The following is a 20,431-nucleotide window of genomic DNA, read 5'->3' as shown; positions in this document are numbered from 1 at the left end:
GATGTTGTGATAACTCGATAATCGATAATGATGATTGCGCTGCGGATTGAGTGCCGCGCGATAATCAAACGTTAATCAAACTTGTGAAAAGAAAATTGATTGAAACATTTGCAGAAAATAAAGAACTAGAAACGGTTATAAAGTGATCATTTTGGAGCGTTGTTTTATCTAAAGACATCTATGAGTGAATCAAATTAGAGCGGTGCATTTATTAAACTATCAAACATACTTAACAAGCATTAAATTACGCGAGTTGTTTTATTTTTTTAGACTCGGAAAAAAGATGATAATAAAAACGCAGAATTATGTTAATCACTTTTGCATGTGCTTTAATCATGTCTCAACCTCCGTCTAAAACTGTATAAACTGTATCTGTAATAGACATTAATATATAAATGAATATACATGTATACTCTATGCATTATTTTAAGTTACTTGAACCATCGGTTATGTAAAATAAATGTTTTCTTTATGTGTTTTTATTTTATTCCAATTTCCAACATCCCTTTAAAGGTTAACTCAGTTAATATTTTGAGTAAACTTACTCCGTACATCAAATCCTCACTAAACCGGAATCCTCACTAAACCGGAAATTTTGCCCAGTCCGGACCTTGTCCGGTTTAGTGAGTTTTCACTGTATATAATAGCACATGTCTGTATAATCTTGATTACTTTGACCACCTCATACAAACAGCCTCCAGGCGTGGCTATACTCCTATTGGCATCACGCTGTGTAGTGAATGTTAATAGCTGTTTTAATCATAAAACTAATGATTTTTGAGTTTTAATGAATAAAGATTCACAAAACATTGAGGAAATTTTACATTAATAATGTAGCAAACACACATACTATGCCCTGGCTTTGATGACAGCTGTCCTGGTGAGGAGACAACCCAAATATTCCGGATACTGTGAAGCGGTGTCAGCAGATTTCATCAGGAGGGCAGACGTATGACGGTAGTTGTCGATGGCTTCCTCATTATCCTGGTACTACCGCTCTGTAATATGGAAGGAGAGTAAGTGGAACAATGTATCAAACAAAATTACTGAACCCTGGATTTGAAGGCAGCTGTCGGCAGTAAACGTTGCCTTATAACGGGAGTTGTTGATGGCTTCCATAACCTGCTGGTACTTCCGCTCTGTAATATGAAATGAGAATAAGAAAGCAATGAAGCAGAGAATTCAACTACTTCAACTGCTTCTAAAAGATGGAATATATTTTCTTTTGATAATCATTACATAACATACATTTGACAAATTTTACATGAGATGCCATTTAATATAAACAAATATGAAATGAGTATAGGAAAAGTGTTGAGCTTTTCCAAAAAAAAATTAGTATTCCAGGGTTTGAATTTTGACTCGCATTCTCGCAAAATGCGAGCGACATTTGCAAATTGCGAGTGACTTTTATTCAAGCTCGCAAAATTCTGCGAGTGGCTTTATCTAGACCACAAAATGTTAAAAGGAAAGTAGAATCAACATGAACTTAATTCTGCTACGTAGTCAATTGTAAACAGCCTATAAGTGGCATGTTTACACTACCAGTATAGAGAGTATGGCGTCACGCTCTAGTAAGTTTTCAATAATAGAACAAAATTTAATACGGAAAAGGCCGAGTACTATCTCGATTCTTTCCGGGATGCTCCGAGATGTGCCCAATACAAAGTGAATACAAATGACTTAATCACATAGCTCAATCATTGGCTAAATTTAACACTTTCGCCCACTATATGTAAACCCCATCAACTTTTTTTATATATCCGCCCAACTGTCAAAGTGGACAATGTCAATGGACAGCTTTGTTATCAAAAAGTGGCCAGCATCCGATGAGTCATTCGTACCCCCAAAAAGAATAATCCATCAACAAGTTCTAGTAGTCGAGTCACTCAAGATTGATACTTTTTAATATTCATAATATGTCAAAGGTGTAAATATCTACCTTGTTTAGACAATACTATAAGGGAATAAAGAAAATAATAAAATTGCAAGTTGAGTTTTCATTTTGTGAGTTGCCTCAAAAAGCACTCGCAAAATTTTGCGAGTGCCCTTTAAAGTTAAATTCGTACCCTGTATTCTTAACTTATACCATATCACACATTTTTTACAATTATTAAGATAATTTTCATTTTTTATTAAAAAATTTATTGCTAAATATGTAGACAAATATAAATTCAACGTCAAGTTATAATTAATATGCTAGTGTTATATATATGAAAATACGTAATGGTTGTACTATACTTGAAATAAGCAGTCATGTTAAAATTTCTTCAATACTTACAACATGCATACGACAAAGTTTTTTTGACAGTTTTGAACACTGTATACAGATGTGCAGCAAGATTGTTTTTGTTTATCAATGTTCCTTTGCATATACTGCAGAACTTGTATCCGCTGTATTATGGGATAATAAGGGGAAATATGTTATTGATTGTTAATATGATAGTGGTTTAAAATGGGTTTTACAATAACTAGGATTGCCCGAATGAAGCAATCAAGGGGGACATGCCCTACCGCTTGTGCATACCACATGATTCTACATCATATCAAACAGAACATTGACATTTTTCAGCCGGACATGAGTGATTTTCCCCCATCACTATTTCCCAAATGTGACCAATGCAGCAAAACCAAGTGCAGGATAATGGAAGGGTTTTGAAGAAAAAATTACATTTTGCTTTCTGACTTGTACATCTTGCCTTGTTACTTTTACATCTTGCGTTATTGCATCCTTAATTCGTTATTTAGGCAACTGTTTATGCTAGCTTCGTGAAAGTTCCTTCTGGTATCTTGGTTGGTGTAAAGTGACATTCAACGTTTGCCTATGCATAAATGTGCATGCATATGTTTTCTGAATTCCTTGACATTTATTTATTAATTTATTCATTAATGTCAGTTCAATATTTTTACTTTGTCTTTTTACTCTAGCTAGCTTTACAGCTTACTTCCTGACTAACTTTCTTCCCTTCCTAAATGTTTACCAATACTCAACATGAATGACGAATGTCAGCAATAATCAGGACGAATACTGCATAGCCGAATATAGCCAGCATCATACAATTAGTCATAATACGAGTTTCATATTATTACACCAGGTGGCTCTTCGCTAATAATGTTGGCCATTTCTGTAATTTCCAGAAATATATTTTAAATACGGGATAGCAACAGGCTGCTTAATACAAAGTTCAAGAGTTACGTTCAAGAGTTTCCGCGCGGTTCCATATAACTTTCCAAAACTTGCCCCCTCTGGTGTCAAAAGACGGAGCTGTTTTTCATTCTGCTTTGTGGCATGTTTCAAAGTGCTTGCTTACATCTGCTCTTCAGTCATTAGGAGCATGTGAAGTTTCTTAGTCATTGGTATACTCCTTAAAAAGCACCATGCAACTTTAGTTAACAGATATATAACAAGAGGGCCAAATGGCCCTGAATCGCTCACCTGTCATATATTGCACATTCTTCCATTATATACAAATATTGAAAACCTAAGCCTATGAACACGGGGCGTGGCCAATTTTGACCCCAGGGCTAAAGTTTGAACAATCTTAATAGTGGTCGGATAAACGATGCTTCATACCAAATATCTAAGGCCTTCGCCTTTTGGTTTCGGAGAAGAAGATTTTTTAAGTTTTCATCATATACATATATAAGGAAACCCATGACCGCCCGGGTGGGGCCATTTTTTGACCCCAGGGCCAAAGATTGAACAATATTGGTACAAGTCAACTAGATGATATATCATGCCAAATATCTAAGCTCTTGTCACTACTTGATTTTACGTGTGTATCTATATATGTATATTTGTTATTAATTGTTGTATGTGGCCCATATTGAAAATTGTATGTGTACTAAATATGTTATCCAGTTTAAATTAAGACGTTACTTGTCTTTGTGAGTTCGGAGAAGATTTTTTAAGTTTTCACTATAACACATATAGAGAAAACCCATCAGCCCCGGGGTGTGGCCAATTTTGACCCCAGGGCCATAATTTGAACAAACGTTGTAGAGGTCCACTAGATGATGGATCATGCCAAATATCTAAGCTCTAAGCAACGTAAGTTCAGACGAGATGATTTTTGAAGTTTTCACTATAAACATATAGAGAAAACCCATGACCCCCAAGGGGGCGGGGCCAATTTTGACCCCAGGGCCATAATTTGAACAAACTTTGTAGAGGTCCACTAGACGATGAATCATGCTAAATATCTAAGCTCTAGTCCAAGTAAGTTCAGAGGAGAAGATTTTTGAAGTTTTCACTATAAGGCCTAAAAAAAAATATGTCTGTTTCCTGTAACATGCTGAAAAAAAGATGGGTCGGTAGGTAGGGATTTTTTTTTTTTTTTTTTTTTTTTTTTTAAATGTCAGAATGATCCAATATTCAAGTTTATTTCAGGTGAATTATTTTAATAAGAATTCAGTGTGATATATAGATTCAATCTTTATGCCACTTATATCTAAAACTGCTAGCTTGACAGACATCAAAACATAAAATACATCATCATTGTAATAAATCAAGACTAAGTGATTTTTTCACATCTATATACATGGGTGAAAGTTTGAATTTTCAAAATACTGAAAATAGAGTGTTTACATAGGGAAATGCCATTTTCACAATACATTGTAAAGGATAAATATTTTCCAAAATACTGAATTCAGTATCAATACTGAAAACTTTCACCCATGTATATATAGGTGAAGCTTGACAAAGAAACAGCATTGTTTATCAGTTATTTTTAGCCATGGTACATGTATTTCAGTTGTAGAATGCATCCTGTTGAAGGGCAAGCCATGGGTTCGACTCCCAGTGGTGGCAACATTATGTGCAATTTTGAGCATTGTCAGTATGTTCACCAGGGAAGCAGTTCATCTTTAGACTTTGCAAATATAACCCAGTGAAAGAGTGAATCAAAGAACATTTAGACAATTTATTTTTGGCAAATGTTTTTAACAAAACTTTCAAAATGCATACATTTTCTAATAATAAAACATGATATTATTGCACAGACTATTTTAAGATAGACTGTGTAATAATATCAAGTTGTATTACAATTAAATGTACATGACAACTATTATAAAATAAAATGCTGTTACAACAAGAACAGGCAAGAATCTCCACAAAACATAATTTTATATAAATCAATACTTCGATTGATAAATGACTAGAATCAATGACTAAACCATTTAACTCTTAGAGGCTGTCAGAATTGTACAGATCTTTGGGACCAGTGTAGCCCCATGGTCTACGCTGTTCACTGCTTGGACACTTAAACCTTACCTGCTGACTCGACAGCGAACAGTGTAAAATAACAGATTGGACTGGAATATGTTTACCTTAAATAGTTTTCACAACTTATTTTTTTTGAACAATTTTCAGTGTTTTAAAAAGATCTGCTGTATTAGATCCACTCTTCATTCTGTAAAAATCTCAAGCACGATAATCAATGTAACTTTCAATAGTATACCCTGTTGTTTTTTCCTTTTCTGGACTACGGGGGTTAAAACATTCCCAGAGTCAAAACTTGGTAAAATATGTTCTGACTCTGACGAACATATTATTTAGTTAATGCATCTTCGTTATGTAATCCAGTGCATCCTTGTCAAATTCCAATATGCACCAGCGATTGTTTAGTTGCAACGACATCTTTCTTACTTTAACTTTCACTTTCAGGTTTATCTTTTTTTCCGGAAGTAAACAAAAACATTTAACGTTCCTATTGCCAGTATTGCAACATCGTATTTTTCATAAATGGCAAAACCATAACAGTTTTGTTATAGAACCACGGACCTATAAACCAGGTCCGTGATAGAACTAAACTATAACACTGACAACGATCTACGTAGTTCTCCTTTCACTTTCATTAAAATTGACAGGAAGTTAGCGTGCTCCTGTTTTCCGTGCTTTTTAGACCATGTGGTATGAAAAATGTTTATTTTTCTGTTAACTCATTAAAAACTTATAAGAATATTTTTTAATTAACTGGAGAAATAATAAAAAAAAAACTTAAAATAAATGAACAAAATATATCCTAGCATTGTTGTTTTTCAAAACCATTGCACTTAGCGAAAAAGCGGAAGGTATCCGTTAATTTGCATAATGGGCGGAGTTAATATTACGTCATTGAGTTTGAGTGCTGCTAATTGACAAGGTTACCGATCAGATTCCAGATCGATAATCACTTGTCACTTCGGGTGTAAATTGCTCTTGCGGGTTAAACAAACATTCAGATCATGCATTGAGGCTCCTTTCAGATGATACCGACTCTCACACCGAAATATCCCGTGTCAAAACTGATGCATATTACAAATGGATGATGCGTTGATTTCGGGTCATTTACGATTCCTGTGCGTCAAAACCCGGGAGATCGGGTCAATTGAAAGCCCTGCAGTTTAATGTCACAGCCATTAAGGTTTTTGCCATTGTTTCAACTTGCCAAACCGGAAACGTTTGTAACTATGCAACGATTCGGACACTACCAAAATATTTAAATTATCGTTGTCATCATAGGCCAGAGATCGCTAAAAATCTGACTTTTCGAATTTTGGGGCATAAAAAAATTGCGGTCGGCGGTAAAAAATTACGGTCGGTCGGGTTACAGGAAACAGACATATTTTTTTTTTAGGCCTAAACATATAGAGAATACCCATGACCCCCCCGGGGCAGGGCCAATTTTGACCCCAAGGCCATAATTTGAACAATCTTTGTAAAGGTCCACTAGACGATGAATCATGCCATATATCTAAGCTCTAGGCCAAGTAAGTTAAGAGGAGAAGATTTTTGAAGTTTTCACTATAAACATATAGAGAATACCCATGACCCCCCGGGGCGGGGCCAATTTTGACCCCTGGGCCATAATTTGAACAAACTTTGTAGAGGTCCACTAGACGATGAATCATGCCAAATATCTAAGCTCTAGGCCAGGTAAGTTCAGAGGAGAAGATTTTTTAAGTTTTCACTATAAACATATAGAGAAAACCCATGACCCCCCGGGGCGGGGCCAATTTTGACCCAAGGGCCATAATTTGAACAATCTTTGTAGAGTTCAACTAGACGATGAATCATGCCAAATATCTAAGCTCTAGGCCAAGTTAGTTCAGAGAAGACGATTTTTGAAGTTTTCACTATAAACATATAGAGAAAACCCATGACCCCCCGGGGCGGGGCCAATTTTGACCCCAGGGCCATAATTTGAACAATCTTTGTAGAGGTCCACTAGACGATGAATCATGCCAAATATCTAAGCTCTAGTCCAAGTAAGTTCAGAGGAGAAGATTTTTGAAGTTTTCACTATAAACATATAGAGAATACCCATGACCCCCGGGGCGGGGCCAATTTTGACCCCAAGGCCATAATTTGAACAATCTTTGTAAAGGTCCACTAGACGATGAATCATGCCAAATATCTAAGCTCTAGTCCAAGTAAGTTCAGAGGAGAAGATTTTTGAAGTTTTCACTATAAACATATAGAGAATACCCATGACCACCCGGGGCGGGGCCAATTTTGACCCCAGGGCCATAATTTGAACAAACTTTGTAGAGGTCCACTAGACGATAATTCATGCCAAATATCTAAGCTCTAGGCCAAGTAAGTTCAGAGAAGAAGATTTTTTAAGTTTTCACTATAAACATAAAGAGAAAACACATGACCCCACCGGGCGGGGCCAATTTTGACCCAAGGGCCATAATTTGAACAAACTTTGTAGAAGTCCACTAGACGATGGATCATGCCAAATATCTAAGCTCTAGGCCAAGTAAGTTCAGAGGAGAAGATTTTTTAAGGTTTTCACTATAAACATATAGAGAAAACCCATGACCCCCCAAGGGGGCGGGGCCAATTTTGACCCCAGGGACATAATTTGAACAAACTTTGTAGAGGTTCACTAGGCGATGAATCATGCCAAATATATAAGCTCTAGTCCAAGTAAGTTCAGAGGAGAAGATTTTTTAAGTTTTCACTATAAACATAAAGAGAAAACACATGACCCCCCGGGGCGGGGGCCAATTTTGACCCAAGGGCCATAATTTGAACAAACTTTGTAGAGCTCCACTAGACGATAATTCATGCCAAATATCTAAGCTCTAGGCCAAGTAAGTTCAGAGAAGAAGATTTTTTAAGTTTTCACTATAAACATAAAGAGAAAACACATGACCCCCCCCGGGCGGGGCCAATTTTGACCCAAGGGCCATAATTTGAACAAACTTTGTAGAAGTCCACTAGACGATGAATCATGCCAAATATCTAAACTCTAGGCCAAGTAAGTTCAGAGAAGAAGATTTTTTAAGGTTTTCACTATAAACATATAGAGAAAACCCATGACCCCCCAAGGGGGCGGGGCCAATTTTGACCCCAGGGCCATAATTTGAACAAACTTTGTAGAGGTTCACTAGACGATGAATCATGCCAAATATATAAGCTCTAGTCCAAGTAAGTTCAGAGGAGAAGATTTTTGAAGTTTTCACTATAAACATATAGAGAATACCCATGACCCCCGGGGCGGGGCCAATTTTGACCCCAAGGCCATAATTTGAACAATCTTTGTAAAGGTCCATTAGACGATGAATCATGCCAAATATCTAAGCTCTAGTCCAAGTAAGTTCAGAGGAGAAGATTTTTGAAGTTTTCACTATAAACATATAGAGAATACCCATGACCCCCCGGGGCGGGGCCAATTTTGACCCCCGGGCCATAATTTGAACAAACTTTGTAGAGGTCCACTAGACGATGAATCATGCCAAATATCTAAGCTCTAGGCCAAGTAAGTTCAGAGGAGAAGATTTTTGAAGTTTTCACTATAAACATATAGAGAAAACCCATGACCCCCCGGGGCCGGGCCAATTTTGACCCAAGGGCCATAATTTGAACAAACTTTGTAGAGTTCAACTAGACCATGAATCATGCCAAATATCTAAGCTCTAGGCCAAGTAAGTTTAGAGGAGAAGATTTTTTAAGGTTTTCACTATAAACATATAGAGAAAACCCATGACCCCCCGGGGCGGGGCCAATTTTGACCCCAGGGCCACAATTTGAACAAGATTTGTAGAGGTCCACTAGACGATGAATCAGGCCAAATATCTAAGCTCTAGGCCAAGTAAGTTAAGAGGAGAAGATTTTTGAAGTTTTCACTATAAACATATAGAGAATACCCATGACCCCCCGGGGCGGGGCCAATTTTGACCCCTGGGCCATAATTTGAACAAACTTTGTAGAGGTCCACTAGACGATGAATCATGCCAAATATCTAAGCTCTAGGCCAGGTAAGTTCAGAGGAGAAGATTTTTTAAGTTTTCACTATAAACATATAGAGAAAACCCATGACCCCCCGGGGCGGGGCCAATTTTGACCCAAGGGCCATAATTTGAACAATCTTTGTAGAGTTCAACTAGACGATGAATCATGCCAAATATCTAAGCTCTAGGCCAAGTAAGTTCAGAGAAGACGATTTTTGAAGTTTTCACTATAAACATATAGAGAAAACCCATGACCCCCCGGGGCGGGGCCAATTTTGACCCCAGGGCCATAATTTGAACAATCTTTGTAGAGGTCCACTAGACGATGAATCATGCCAAATATCTAAGCTCTAGTCCAAGTAAGTTCAGAGGAGAAGATTTTTGAAGTTTTCACTATAAACATATAGAGAATACCCATGACCCCCGGGGCGGGGCCAATTTTGACCCCAAGGCCATAATTTGAACAATCTTTGTAAAGGTCCACTAGACGATGAATCATGCCAAATATCTAAGCTCTAGTCCAAGTAAGTTCAGAGGAGAAGATTTTTGAAGTTTTCACTATAAACATATAGAGAATACCCATGACCACCCGGGGCGGGGCCAATTTTGACCCCAGGGCCATAATTTCAACAAACTTTGTAGAGGTCCACTAGACGATAATTCATGCCAAATATCTAAGCTCTAGGCCAAGTAAGTTCAGAGAAGAAGATTTTTTAAGTTTTCACTATAAACATAAAGAGAAAACACATGACCCCACCGGGCGGGGCCAATTTTGACCCAAGGGCCATAATTTGAACAAACTTTGTAGAAGTCCACTAGACGATGGATCATGCCAAATATCTAAGCTCTAGGCCAAGTAAGTTCAGAGGAGAAGATTTTTTAAGGTTTTCACTATAAACATATAGAGAAAACCCATGACCCCCCAAGGGGGCGGGGCCAATTTTGACCCCAGGGACATAATTTGAACAAACTTTGTAGAGGTTCACTAGGCGATGAATCATGCCAAATATATAAGCTCTAGTCCAAGTAAGTTCAGAGGAGAAGATTTTTTAAGTTTTCACTATAAACATAAAGAGAAAACACATGACCCCCCGGGGCGGGGCCAATTTTGACCCAAGGGCCATAATTTGAACAAACTTTGTAGAGCTCCACTAGACGATAATTCATGCCAAATATCTAAGCTCTAGGCCAAGTAAGTTCAGAGAAGAAGATTTTTTAAGTTTTCACTATAAACATAAAGAGAAAACACATGACCCCACCGGGCGGGGCCAATTTTGACCCAAGGGCCATAATTTGAACAAACTTTGTAGAAGTCCACTAGACGATGAATCATGCCAAATATCTAAACTCTAGGCCAAGTAAGTTCAGAGGAGAAGATTTTTTAAGGTTTTCACTATAAACATATAGAGAAAACCCATGACCCCCCAAGGGGGCGGGGCCAATTTTGACCCCAGGGCCATAATTTGAACAAACTTTGTAGAGGTTCACTAGACGATGAATCATGCCAAATATATAAGCTCTAGTCCAAGTAAGTTCAGAGGAGAAGATTTTTGAAGTTTTCACTATAAACATATAGAGAATACCCATGACCCCCGGGGCGGGGCCAATTTTGACCCCAAGGCCATAATTTGAACAATCTTTGTAAAGGTCCATTAGACGATGAATCATGCCAAATATCTAAGCTCTAGTCCAAGTAAGTTCAGAGGAGAAGATTTTTGAAGTTTTCACTATAAACATATAGAGAATACCCATGACCCCCCGGGGCGGGGCCAATTTTGACCCCCGGGCCATAATTTGAACAAACTTTGTAGAGGTCCACTAGACGATGAATCATGCCAAATATCTAAGCTCTAGGCCAAGTAAGTTCAGAGGAGAAGATTTTTGAAGTTTTCACTATAAACATATAGAGAAAACCCATGACCCGCCGGGGCGGGGCCAATTTTGACCCAAGGGCCATAATTTGAACAAACTTTGTAGAGTTCAACTAGACCATGAATCATGCCAAATATCTAAGCTCTAGGCCAAGTAAGTTTAGAGGAGAAGATTTTTTAAGGTTTTCACTATAAACATATAGAGAAAACCCATGACCCCCCGGGGCGGGGCCAATTTTGACCCCAGGGCCACAATTTGAACAAGATTTGTAGAGGTCCACTAGACGATGAATCAGGCCAAATATCTAAGCTCTAGGCCAAGTAAGTTAAGAGGAGAAGATTTTTGAAGTTTTCACTATAAACATATAGAGAATACCCATGATCCCCCGGGGCGGGGCCAATTTTGACCCCAGGGCCATAATTTGAACAAACTTTGTAGAGGTCTACTAGACGATGAATCATGCCAAATATCTAAGCTCTAGGCCAAGTAAGTTCAGAGGAGAAGATTTTTGAAGTTTTCACTATAAACATATAGAGAAAACCCATGACCCGCCGGGGCGGGGCCAATTTTGACCCAAGGGCCATAATTTGAACAAACTTTGTAGAGGTCCACTAGACGATGAATCATGCCAAATATCTAAGCTCTAGGCCAAGTAAGTTCAGAGGAGAAGATTTTTTAAGGTTTTCACTATAAACATATAGAGAAAACCCATGACCTCCCAAGGGGGCGGGGCCAATTTTGACCCAAGGGCCATAATTTGAACAAACTTTGTAGAGTTCAACTAGACGATGAATCATGCCAAATATCTAAGCTCTAGGCCAAGTAAGTTCAGAGGAGAAGATTTTTGAAGTTTTCACTTATAATAAACATACAGAGAATACCCATGACCCCCCGGGGCGGGGCCAATTTTGATCCCAGGGCCATAATTTGAACAAACTTTGTAGAAGTCCACTAGACGATGAATCATGCCAAATATCTAAGCTCTAGGCCAAGTAAGTTTAGAGGAGAAGATTTTTTAAGTTTTCACTATAAACATATAGAGAAAACCCATGACCCCCCGGGGCGGGGCCAATTTTGACCCAAGGGCCATAATTTGAACAAACTTTGTAGAGTTTAACTAGACCATGAATCATGCCAAATATCTAAGCTCTAGGCCAAGTAAGTTCAGAGAAGAAGATTTTTTAAGGTTTTCACTATAAACATATAGAGAAAACCCATGACCCCCCGGGGCGGGGCCAATTTTGACCCCAGGGCCATAATTTGAACAAGCTTTGTAGAGGTCCACTAGACGATGAATCATGCCAAATATCTAAGCTCTAGGCCAAGTAAGTTAATAGAGGAGATGATTTTTGAAGTTTTCACTATAAACATATAGAGAAAACCCATGACCCCCCGGGGCGGGGCCAATTTTGACCCCCGGGCCATAATTTGAATAAACTTTGTAGAGGTCCATTAGACGATGAATCATGCCAAATATCTAAGCTCTCGGCCAAGTTAGTTCAGAGGAGAAGATTTTTTAAGTTTTCACTATAAACATATAGAGAAAACCCATGACCCCCCGGGGCGGGGCCAATTTTGACCCAAGGGCCATAATTTGAACAAACTTTGTAGAGGTCCACTAGACGATGAATCATGCCAAATATCTAAGCTCTAGGCCAAGTAAGTTCAGAGGAGAAGATTTTTTAAGGTTTTCACTATAAACATATAGAGAAAACCCATGACCTCCCAAGGGGGCGGGGCCAATTTTGACCCCAGGGCCATAATTTGAACAAACTTTGTAGAGGTCCACTAGATGATGAATCATGCCAAATATCTAAGCTCTAGGCCAAGTAAGTTCAGAGGAGAAGATTTTTAAAGTTTTCACTATAAACATAAAGAGAATACCCATGACCCCCCGGGGCGGGGCCAATTTTGATCCCAGGGCCATAATTTGAACAAACTTTGTAGAAGTCCACTAGACGATGAATCATGCCAAATATCTAAGCTCTAGGCCAAGTAAGTTTAGAGGAGAAGATTTTTTAAGTTTTCACTATAAACATATAGAGAAAACCCATGACCCCCCGGGGCGGGGCCAATTTTGACCCAAGGGCCATAATTTGAACAAACTTTGTAGAGTTTAACTAGACCATGAATCATGCCAAATATCTAAGCTCTAGGCCAAGTAAGTTCAGAGGAGAAGATTTTTTAAGGTTTTCACTATAAACATATAGAGAAAACCCATGACCCCCCGGGGCGGGGCCAATTTTGACCCCAGGGCCATAATTTGAACAAGCTTTGTAGAGGTCCACTAGACGATGAATCATGCCAAATATCTAAGCTCTAGGCCAAGTAAGTTAATAGAGGAGATGATTTTTGAAGTTTTCACTATAAACATATAGAGAAAACCCATGACCCCCCGGGGCGGGGCCAATTTTGACCCAAGGGCCATAATTTGAACAAACTTTGTAGAGCTCCACTAGACGATGAATCATGCCAAATGTCTAAGCTCTAGGCCAAGTAAGTTCAGAGGAGAAGATTTTTGAAGTTTTCACTATAAACATATAGAGAAAACCCATGACCCCCCGGGGCGGGGCCAATTTTGACCCAAGGGCCATAATTTGAACAAACTTTGTAGAGTTCAACTAGTCGATGAATCATGCCAAATATCTAAGCTCTAGGCCAAGTAAGTTCAGAGGAGAAGATTTTTTAAGGTTTTCACTATAAACATATAGAGAAAACCCATGACCCCCCAAGGGGGCGGGGCCAATTTTGACCCCAGGGCCATAATTTGAACAAACGTTGTAGAGGTCCACTAGACGATGAATCATGCCAAATATCTAAGCTCTAGGCCACGTAAGTTCAGAGGAGAAGATTTTTGAAGTTTTCACTATAAACATATAGAGAAAACCCATGACCCCCGGGGCGGGGCCAATTTTGACCCAAGGGCCATAATTTGAACAATCTTTGTAAAGGTCCACTAGACGATGAATCATGCCAAATATCTAAGCTCTAGTCCAAGTAAGTTCAGAGGAAAAGATTTTTGAAGTTTTAACTCTAAACATATAGAGAATACCCATGACCCCCCGGGACGGGGCCAATTTTGACCCAAGCAGGGTTCTCAATAAGAACCGGCCGCCGGCCAAAATGACCGGTTCAAATGGCATTTGGGCCTGTTCAAAATCGCCTAGTAACAAAAATTAAATGTTCCCAAATCGTTTACAATTTAATTTTTTTAAATCCGTCAACGAATAAAAAAGTTATTGCCTTTTAAATACGACGACTTGATTAGCGTTCGCCCGGTCCCGCATATTTCTTTATGGCGCCGTTTAATAAACTTCACTAGTCCGTGTAGATAGACGATTGATAAAACGCTTGGAAGCAAGCGTCTCATTCTAGTAAAAATGAAGAAAAGAAAAATACACGATTTCTTTCACCCTGTGTCGAGTGAGTATAAGATAAAAATGAAATAAAACAGTTGCATTTATGAATATCTTGTTCTGTTTATTGTTTCACGTTTGATTTTCACCGTTTATTTTGTGTTCTGTTTATTGTTTCACGTTCGATTTCCACCGTTTATTTTGTGTTCTGTTTATTGTTTCACGTTCGATTTCCACCGTTTATTTTGTTTGAAGTTTTGATCGTTGTTTATTCCGTACAAGATGCATTATTACGAAGATTTGATAAGGAGGTAAGTTTACTCTATTATCATTATCATTATTCTGTATGAAAAAATCGTAGCAATATTAAAGACTCACCATATAAAGTGGGTTGGGTAAGGTAAATTTTTAAATTTTTGCTTTAACTTCACAGTAAACCAGTCATCAAAAGGGCTGTGGCCAAGTGGTTAGAGAAACCAAGGCGGAAGTTGGGTGCTCCAACACCAGAAAGATTAAGATGTCCAGTGACGGTAGGTGTTCAGACTGACACATGCATGGCACTGGACACAGTCACACCTTGTAGGGAGGAAATTCGGGCAGTCCTCAAGGAGATACTTGTTGAGGGGGAGGGGGACTACTACTCGTCCAGTTCATCAGATGAGGACAGTGACATGTGTTAATAACAGGGTTAAGCGTAATGAATACTGTTCATATTAATTCAATGTGCCTTATGTATTTTCACAGTACAATTGCATTGTAGTTTTGTTAATACATTGTATATGGTGTTGAAAATACAATTTTCAAATGGATATTTTGTTGTTGAAATTTGGTAAATAAATATAATTGCATTATGATATAGATCCTGATACAACTACTGCTCTGCAGTACTTGTATCTGCATATTTAGGGGATATTACTTATAAAATTGCACTTGAAAGGGGTGATTTAAAAGGCATTCAAATAACCCCAGAATGCAGGAAATGACGCGCTCACATAAAAAAAATTCCGGGGGAGGAACCCCGGACCCCCCGCCAATTTGGGCCTGTTACTTTTTATAAACGGCCTGTTCACTGAAAAGTTATTGAGAACCCTGCCCAAGGGCCATAATTTGAACAAACTTTGTAGAGGTCAACTAGACAATGAATCGTGCCAAATATCTAAGCTCTAGGCCAAGTAAGTTCAGAGGAGAAGATTTTTTAAGTTTTCACTATAAACATATAGAGAAAACCCATGACCCCCCGGGGCGGGGCCAATTTTGACCCAAGGGCCATAATTTGAACAAACTTTGTAGAGGTCCACTAGGCAATGAATCATGCCAAATACCTATGCTCTAGGCCAAGTAAGTTCAGAGGAGAAGATTTTTTAAGGTTTTCACTATAAACATATAGAGAAAACCCATGACCCCCCGGGGCGGGGCCAATTTTGACCCCAGGGCCATAATTTGAACAAACTTTGTAGAGGTCCACTAGACGATGAATCATGCCAAATATCTAAGCTCTAGGCCAAGTAAGTTCAGAGGAGAAGATTTTTGAAGTTTTCACTATAAACATATAGAGAAAACCCATGACCCCCCGGGGCGGGGCCAATTTTGACCCCAGGGCAATAATTTGAACAATCTTGGTAGAGGACCATTTGTTGATCCTACCTACCATATATCAACGGCCTAAGCCTTGTGGTTTGGGAGAAGAAGATTTTTAAAGTGTTTCCTTGTGGTTGCCATGGCAACCAGAGTTCTGCATGGAATTGAATTCTTTGAACAACTTTGATAGAAGACCACCCAAGGAACATCCCTATGAAGTTTTATTAATATTGGCCCAGCGGTTAAGGAGGAGATGTCTTTTAAGTAAATTGTTGACGGACGACGCACGACGGACAAAAGCCAATCACAAAAGCTCACCATGTCACAAAGTGACAGGTGAGCTAAAAATCGTTATAAACTGAATAGAATATAGCATCAATCAACATGACCAATACAGTACTACTTATCAATAGAAGTTATTTCTTGTCTTGATTTTTATCACATTGATACGTTTTTATTTTTTTTTTAGAAAAGTTCTACATTTGGTTTTATAAAATCATCCGCAAATGGGGCTGTAATAAACTGTTCATTTTGAGAAAAGTTAAAGTTACAGTAATATTCATTTTATGTCACCTAAATAAGTGAGAAGATGTAAGGAACTTTTAGCTATTAAGGTAGAATGCAACTATAACTTTTAGCTATTTTAACTATTTTCTGATAATTATGTCCGAAGCTTGGTGTAGTTTACACATAACGTAGCATATGCCTAGTTAAGAACTGTTTTATACAGCAGTGTTCATAACATGGAATGTATTATAGTTTTACCTGCAGCATATGACAAGCGGTGGCCTTCCGCCAGTATGTTGTCCACTCAATAACTTTAAAAGCTTTGTCCAATCATCACCAAATTTGGTCAAAATGTGTATGGGCATACTATCTTGGACAAGTTTGATAACCAGCCATGTCACTAGTCACTCAAGAGTAATCCCCCTTTAATTATAGAAATTATCTAAAATCGGTCTTGTCCCATCAATAACTTTAGAAGCCTTTGTCCAATCAATCTGTAGTAGTAGTTAAATTGTAGTTAAATTAAATTAATTCTTGTTAAATCAAGACATCTGCTCCCAGTTACAAAGTGAACTGCAATATGGGTGGGGAACAGTTTGAGGACACCAAACAAGCCTTACTGGAGTGAAGAGCTGCTCTCACAGGGGAGATAACTACAACATTGATATATGTCGGCCATTTTGAGAATGAGGTGGAGAGAATCACAGCAAAGCTGACCCAGACAGGTGAGTGACGACACAGGAGAAATATAATACTGGGAGACTTTTTGCACTGCTTTGATTATGATGGCCTCTAGGTGCATGATGAAAAGGTTCATTAATGGCATGCTGGTATGTAGGTACATGATGTACATAACGGTGATTGAAACAGCATGCTGGTATGTAGGTACATGATGTACATAATGGATGATTGAAACAGCATAGTGGTATGTTAACAGAATCTTCATGTGCATTTCGAAAAAAAAATCAGTCAGACCATGTTGATTTGCACTTCTTTCTTTTCCTAACGAATCTGCTCAATGTGGCAATAGTATATATATGAAGGATGACTGCATGTATATAAGCCGTATGTATGCATATATTGGATTATCCTTACAAAAACCTATCCAGTATTTTAAGTGTGAATGTGTGAAAAATTTGCTTTCAGACATGTACATCCTGCTTTCTGGCTTGTACATCTTGCCTTATTGCATCCCTAATTTGTCATCTTAGCATCTTTAGGGTTAAAAGTTATACAGTATGATAAAAAAGATGCTTGCGGTAGGAATTTAGTACTTTGATCTGCAGTCTGATTCTGTATTATTACACCACTACAGAAAGATAGACTTCAAAATGTTTTATTTAAACTGAATTAAAAAAATATGGCATAATTAATTTAAATTGGAACGAAAGTTGTAAACATTGAAACAAAATTTGTTAAACATTGGAATGTTTATTTCTATTGTTTTTGTTTTTTAAAAACTAACTTTAGAACAACGCTTTCTTTCTGTTGACATCTTCGCTATCAGGCAGCAGCCTTTAGGATACAATGCTGAGGTACTTCTGCCTTCACAAGGAACATGGCAGTCCAAAGGACGGCTATATTCCCCGCCGTTGTTTTTTTAGCATATTTTGTTTTTCACGCAACTTGACTGGTACGTTGAATCTGACCAAAATTGTACACAACAACTGGTCAAGAGTGGGAATATAGAAAATACAAGTTGTTAGATCGGTAATGAGGACAACATTTTTTCCAAGTAATATGGTAATCCATCAATGCATAAGTAAGTTAATTATAGCCCGGACACTAGCATGTGTACTTTGACCTTTAAATGTCTCGTGTGACCTTTGAGGTATGGACCCGGGTCAAGGTCACTGCACAACGTCTCAATGAGGACAACATTTGTACCAAGTTATATGGTAATCCATCAATGCATAAGTAAGTTATAGCCAGGACACGGAATGTGACGGACAGACAGACAGACATACGGACGGACTGACAGACGGACGGACTGACAGACGGACAAAGTGCATTCCTATAATCTCCTCCCCACTAGGTGGTGGGGGATTAATACAAACATGTAGCATGCAGAAAAGACTCTTTGAATGTTTTTTCTGCAAACATACATAATTTTATCTACATTCTTGTATGATTATGATATTGAGAAAGTAAAGTTATTGGTGTATCAGTCTTGTGTATCATGCCCCCCCCCTCCCAAGACATTTTCTGCTGGGGGTCCTGTTACCCTCATGCTTGACAAATAAAGGGTCTGTAGGGCCAAACATACTTTTTCATGTTTCACTATCTAATACACCTATTGGACGACTTCTCCAAATAGCATGGTAAAACTTCATAGTGGTAAGACTTTGTGTTGTTATGAAATCTCTTGTAATTTGCAGGACTTACTCTGTAGACTTGACATGTTGTGCCACCCATTGCCAAATTGCAGCTCCTTGCCCTTTACACAGCCTGTAAAGCAGAACTTAAAATGTAAAGCATACTTTTTAAATCAGCCCATTTTTTTTTTAAAGCAACCATATTATTTTTACAAAATAATCCAAAATGCACAGATACATCAATGCTCTTACTCATTTTTATGACGAAACAATCTGTACTATCATATTTACATATTTTCAAAAAGGCATGTGAAAATGTCCTTATTCATTGTTCGTTGATATCAGTCACAAAAACCCACCAGATTGTTCCGCCTTTCGCAGTATTTTAAGTTAATCACCGAGTGGCCTATGTTTGCTGTTTACTAATACAGATTCAGAAAATACAAAAAATGCACAATATTCAGGAAGCAAATTTGGGTATGATTATGCAAGGCGTAAAACAATATCTTCCATCAGTAAAGGGAAAACAAAACTTAGGAGAATCAGCTAAATTGTGATAAGGCCAGCAAAAGATTAATCAAGCATAATGCCTGTACAAATTGTGGACTTTATTATACCAGGAGGGGTGGCAGTCGGTGGGGGAGTATGTTCATTCTATTTAAAGCGACAGTCCGCAAAAGTAACCGTATTTCAAAAGTTTTTAATAAGTTCCACATTGTTTCAGACCGACTGAACCGCAATTATTTTTTAAAAAATCGCTTTAATAACTTAGATTTAACAAATTGAAAATTGCCGAAAGTTGCTATTTTTAGACGGCAAAAGAGAAAGTAGGTCTACGGTTTTTCCGACTACTCTTGGGGGCGATACTATTTCCCGGTCCCGGTCTCATCCGGTCCCGGTCTCCTCCGGTCTCTGTTTTATAGTAGCTATGGGGCGTGATCAAAAAGGTGTTAATGACCGCGGGGGGTAATAGGATTACAAAAGATTACAGTTGATTAAAACATTAGATATTTGATGATAATTATGTCACTATTTATTTCAAATTTTATATCAATTAAACATAAAATAAATTTAGGCAAAGATAAAAACATGAAATATGCACATGTACTGAAATTAATGTCATGAATAACAAACACATTGAGTGTGTGTTTTTTTCATATTAAATTCAGTTATAAGTATACTATTGATAATAGTAATACAAAAAATAACAATGCTTGACTACATGTAAATCAGATATGAGTCGGATATGCAAACATGGAATTTTTCAATTGTAATCATTTATGCTTAAATTTTTTTATGTCGGGGTAAACATAAAAGGAAGAACAATAACATAACATAACATAATTTAAAAGGTGCAATTCTAAGTTACTTCATACTCTAGCCGTCCTCAATCTTTTATGCAAAAAACATGAGCATTTGTACTGCATCGCATCTTTCTCTACACCTTTAACACGAATTGCATAAATAGTGTATACCTATAACAAATTGCATAAATTAAGACATAATGTTTATATATTTTATACCATTTTGTTAAATATAAAAACAAATAAGATTGTCAAAATCGTGTTATAAACATCAGCA

The 20,431-nt window shown here is 37.8% G+C and overlaps 1 protein-coding gene across 8 annotated transcripts in view; it reads right to left on the bottom strand.

Annotated features, from left to right (window-relative positions):
* LOC128236056 (uncharacterized) overlaps positions 1-20,431 on the bottom strand; it is a 52,338-nt gene that overhangs the window by 28,250 nt on the left and 3,657 nt on the right. For 7 of the 8 annotated variants that reach the window (XR_008261235.1, XR_008261234.1, XR_008261236.1 and 4 more), the window contains 2 exons: positions 18,921-18,983; positions 851-998 (listed from right to left, as the gene is read on the bottom strand). Coding sequence is in view for 1 of the 8 variants with exons in the window: in XM_052950875.1 (XP_052806835.1) it covers positions 18,921-18,983 (63 nt within the window). In the remaining 7 variants the exon portion in view is untranslated. The remainder of the gene's footprint in view (positions 1-850; positions 999-18,920; positions 18,984-20,431) is intronic. The other variant, XM_052950875.1, reaches the window with a different exon arrangement.

The sequence above is a fragment of the Mya arenaria genome, chromosome 5 (genome assembly GCF_026914265.1).
Source record: "Mya arenaria isolate MELC-2E11 chromosome 5, ASM2691426v1".
NCBI lineage: Eukaryota > Metazoa > Mollusca > Bivalvia > Myida > Myidae > Mya > Mya arenaria.
Note: the sequence above shows the minus strand (reverse complement) of the source record. Positions and strands in the feature narration are given on the sequence as shown.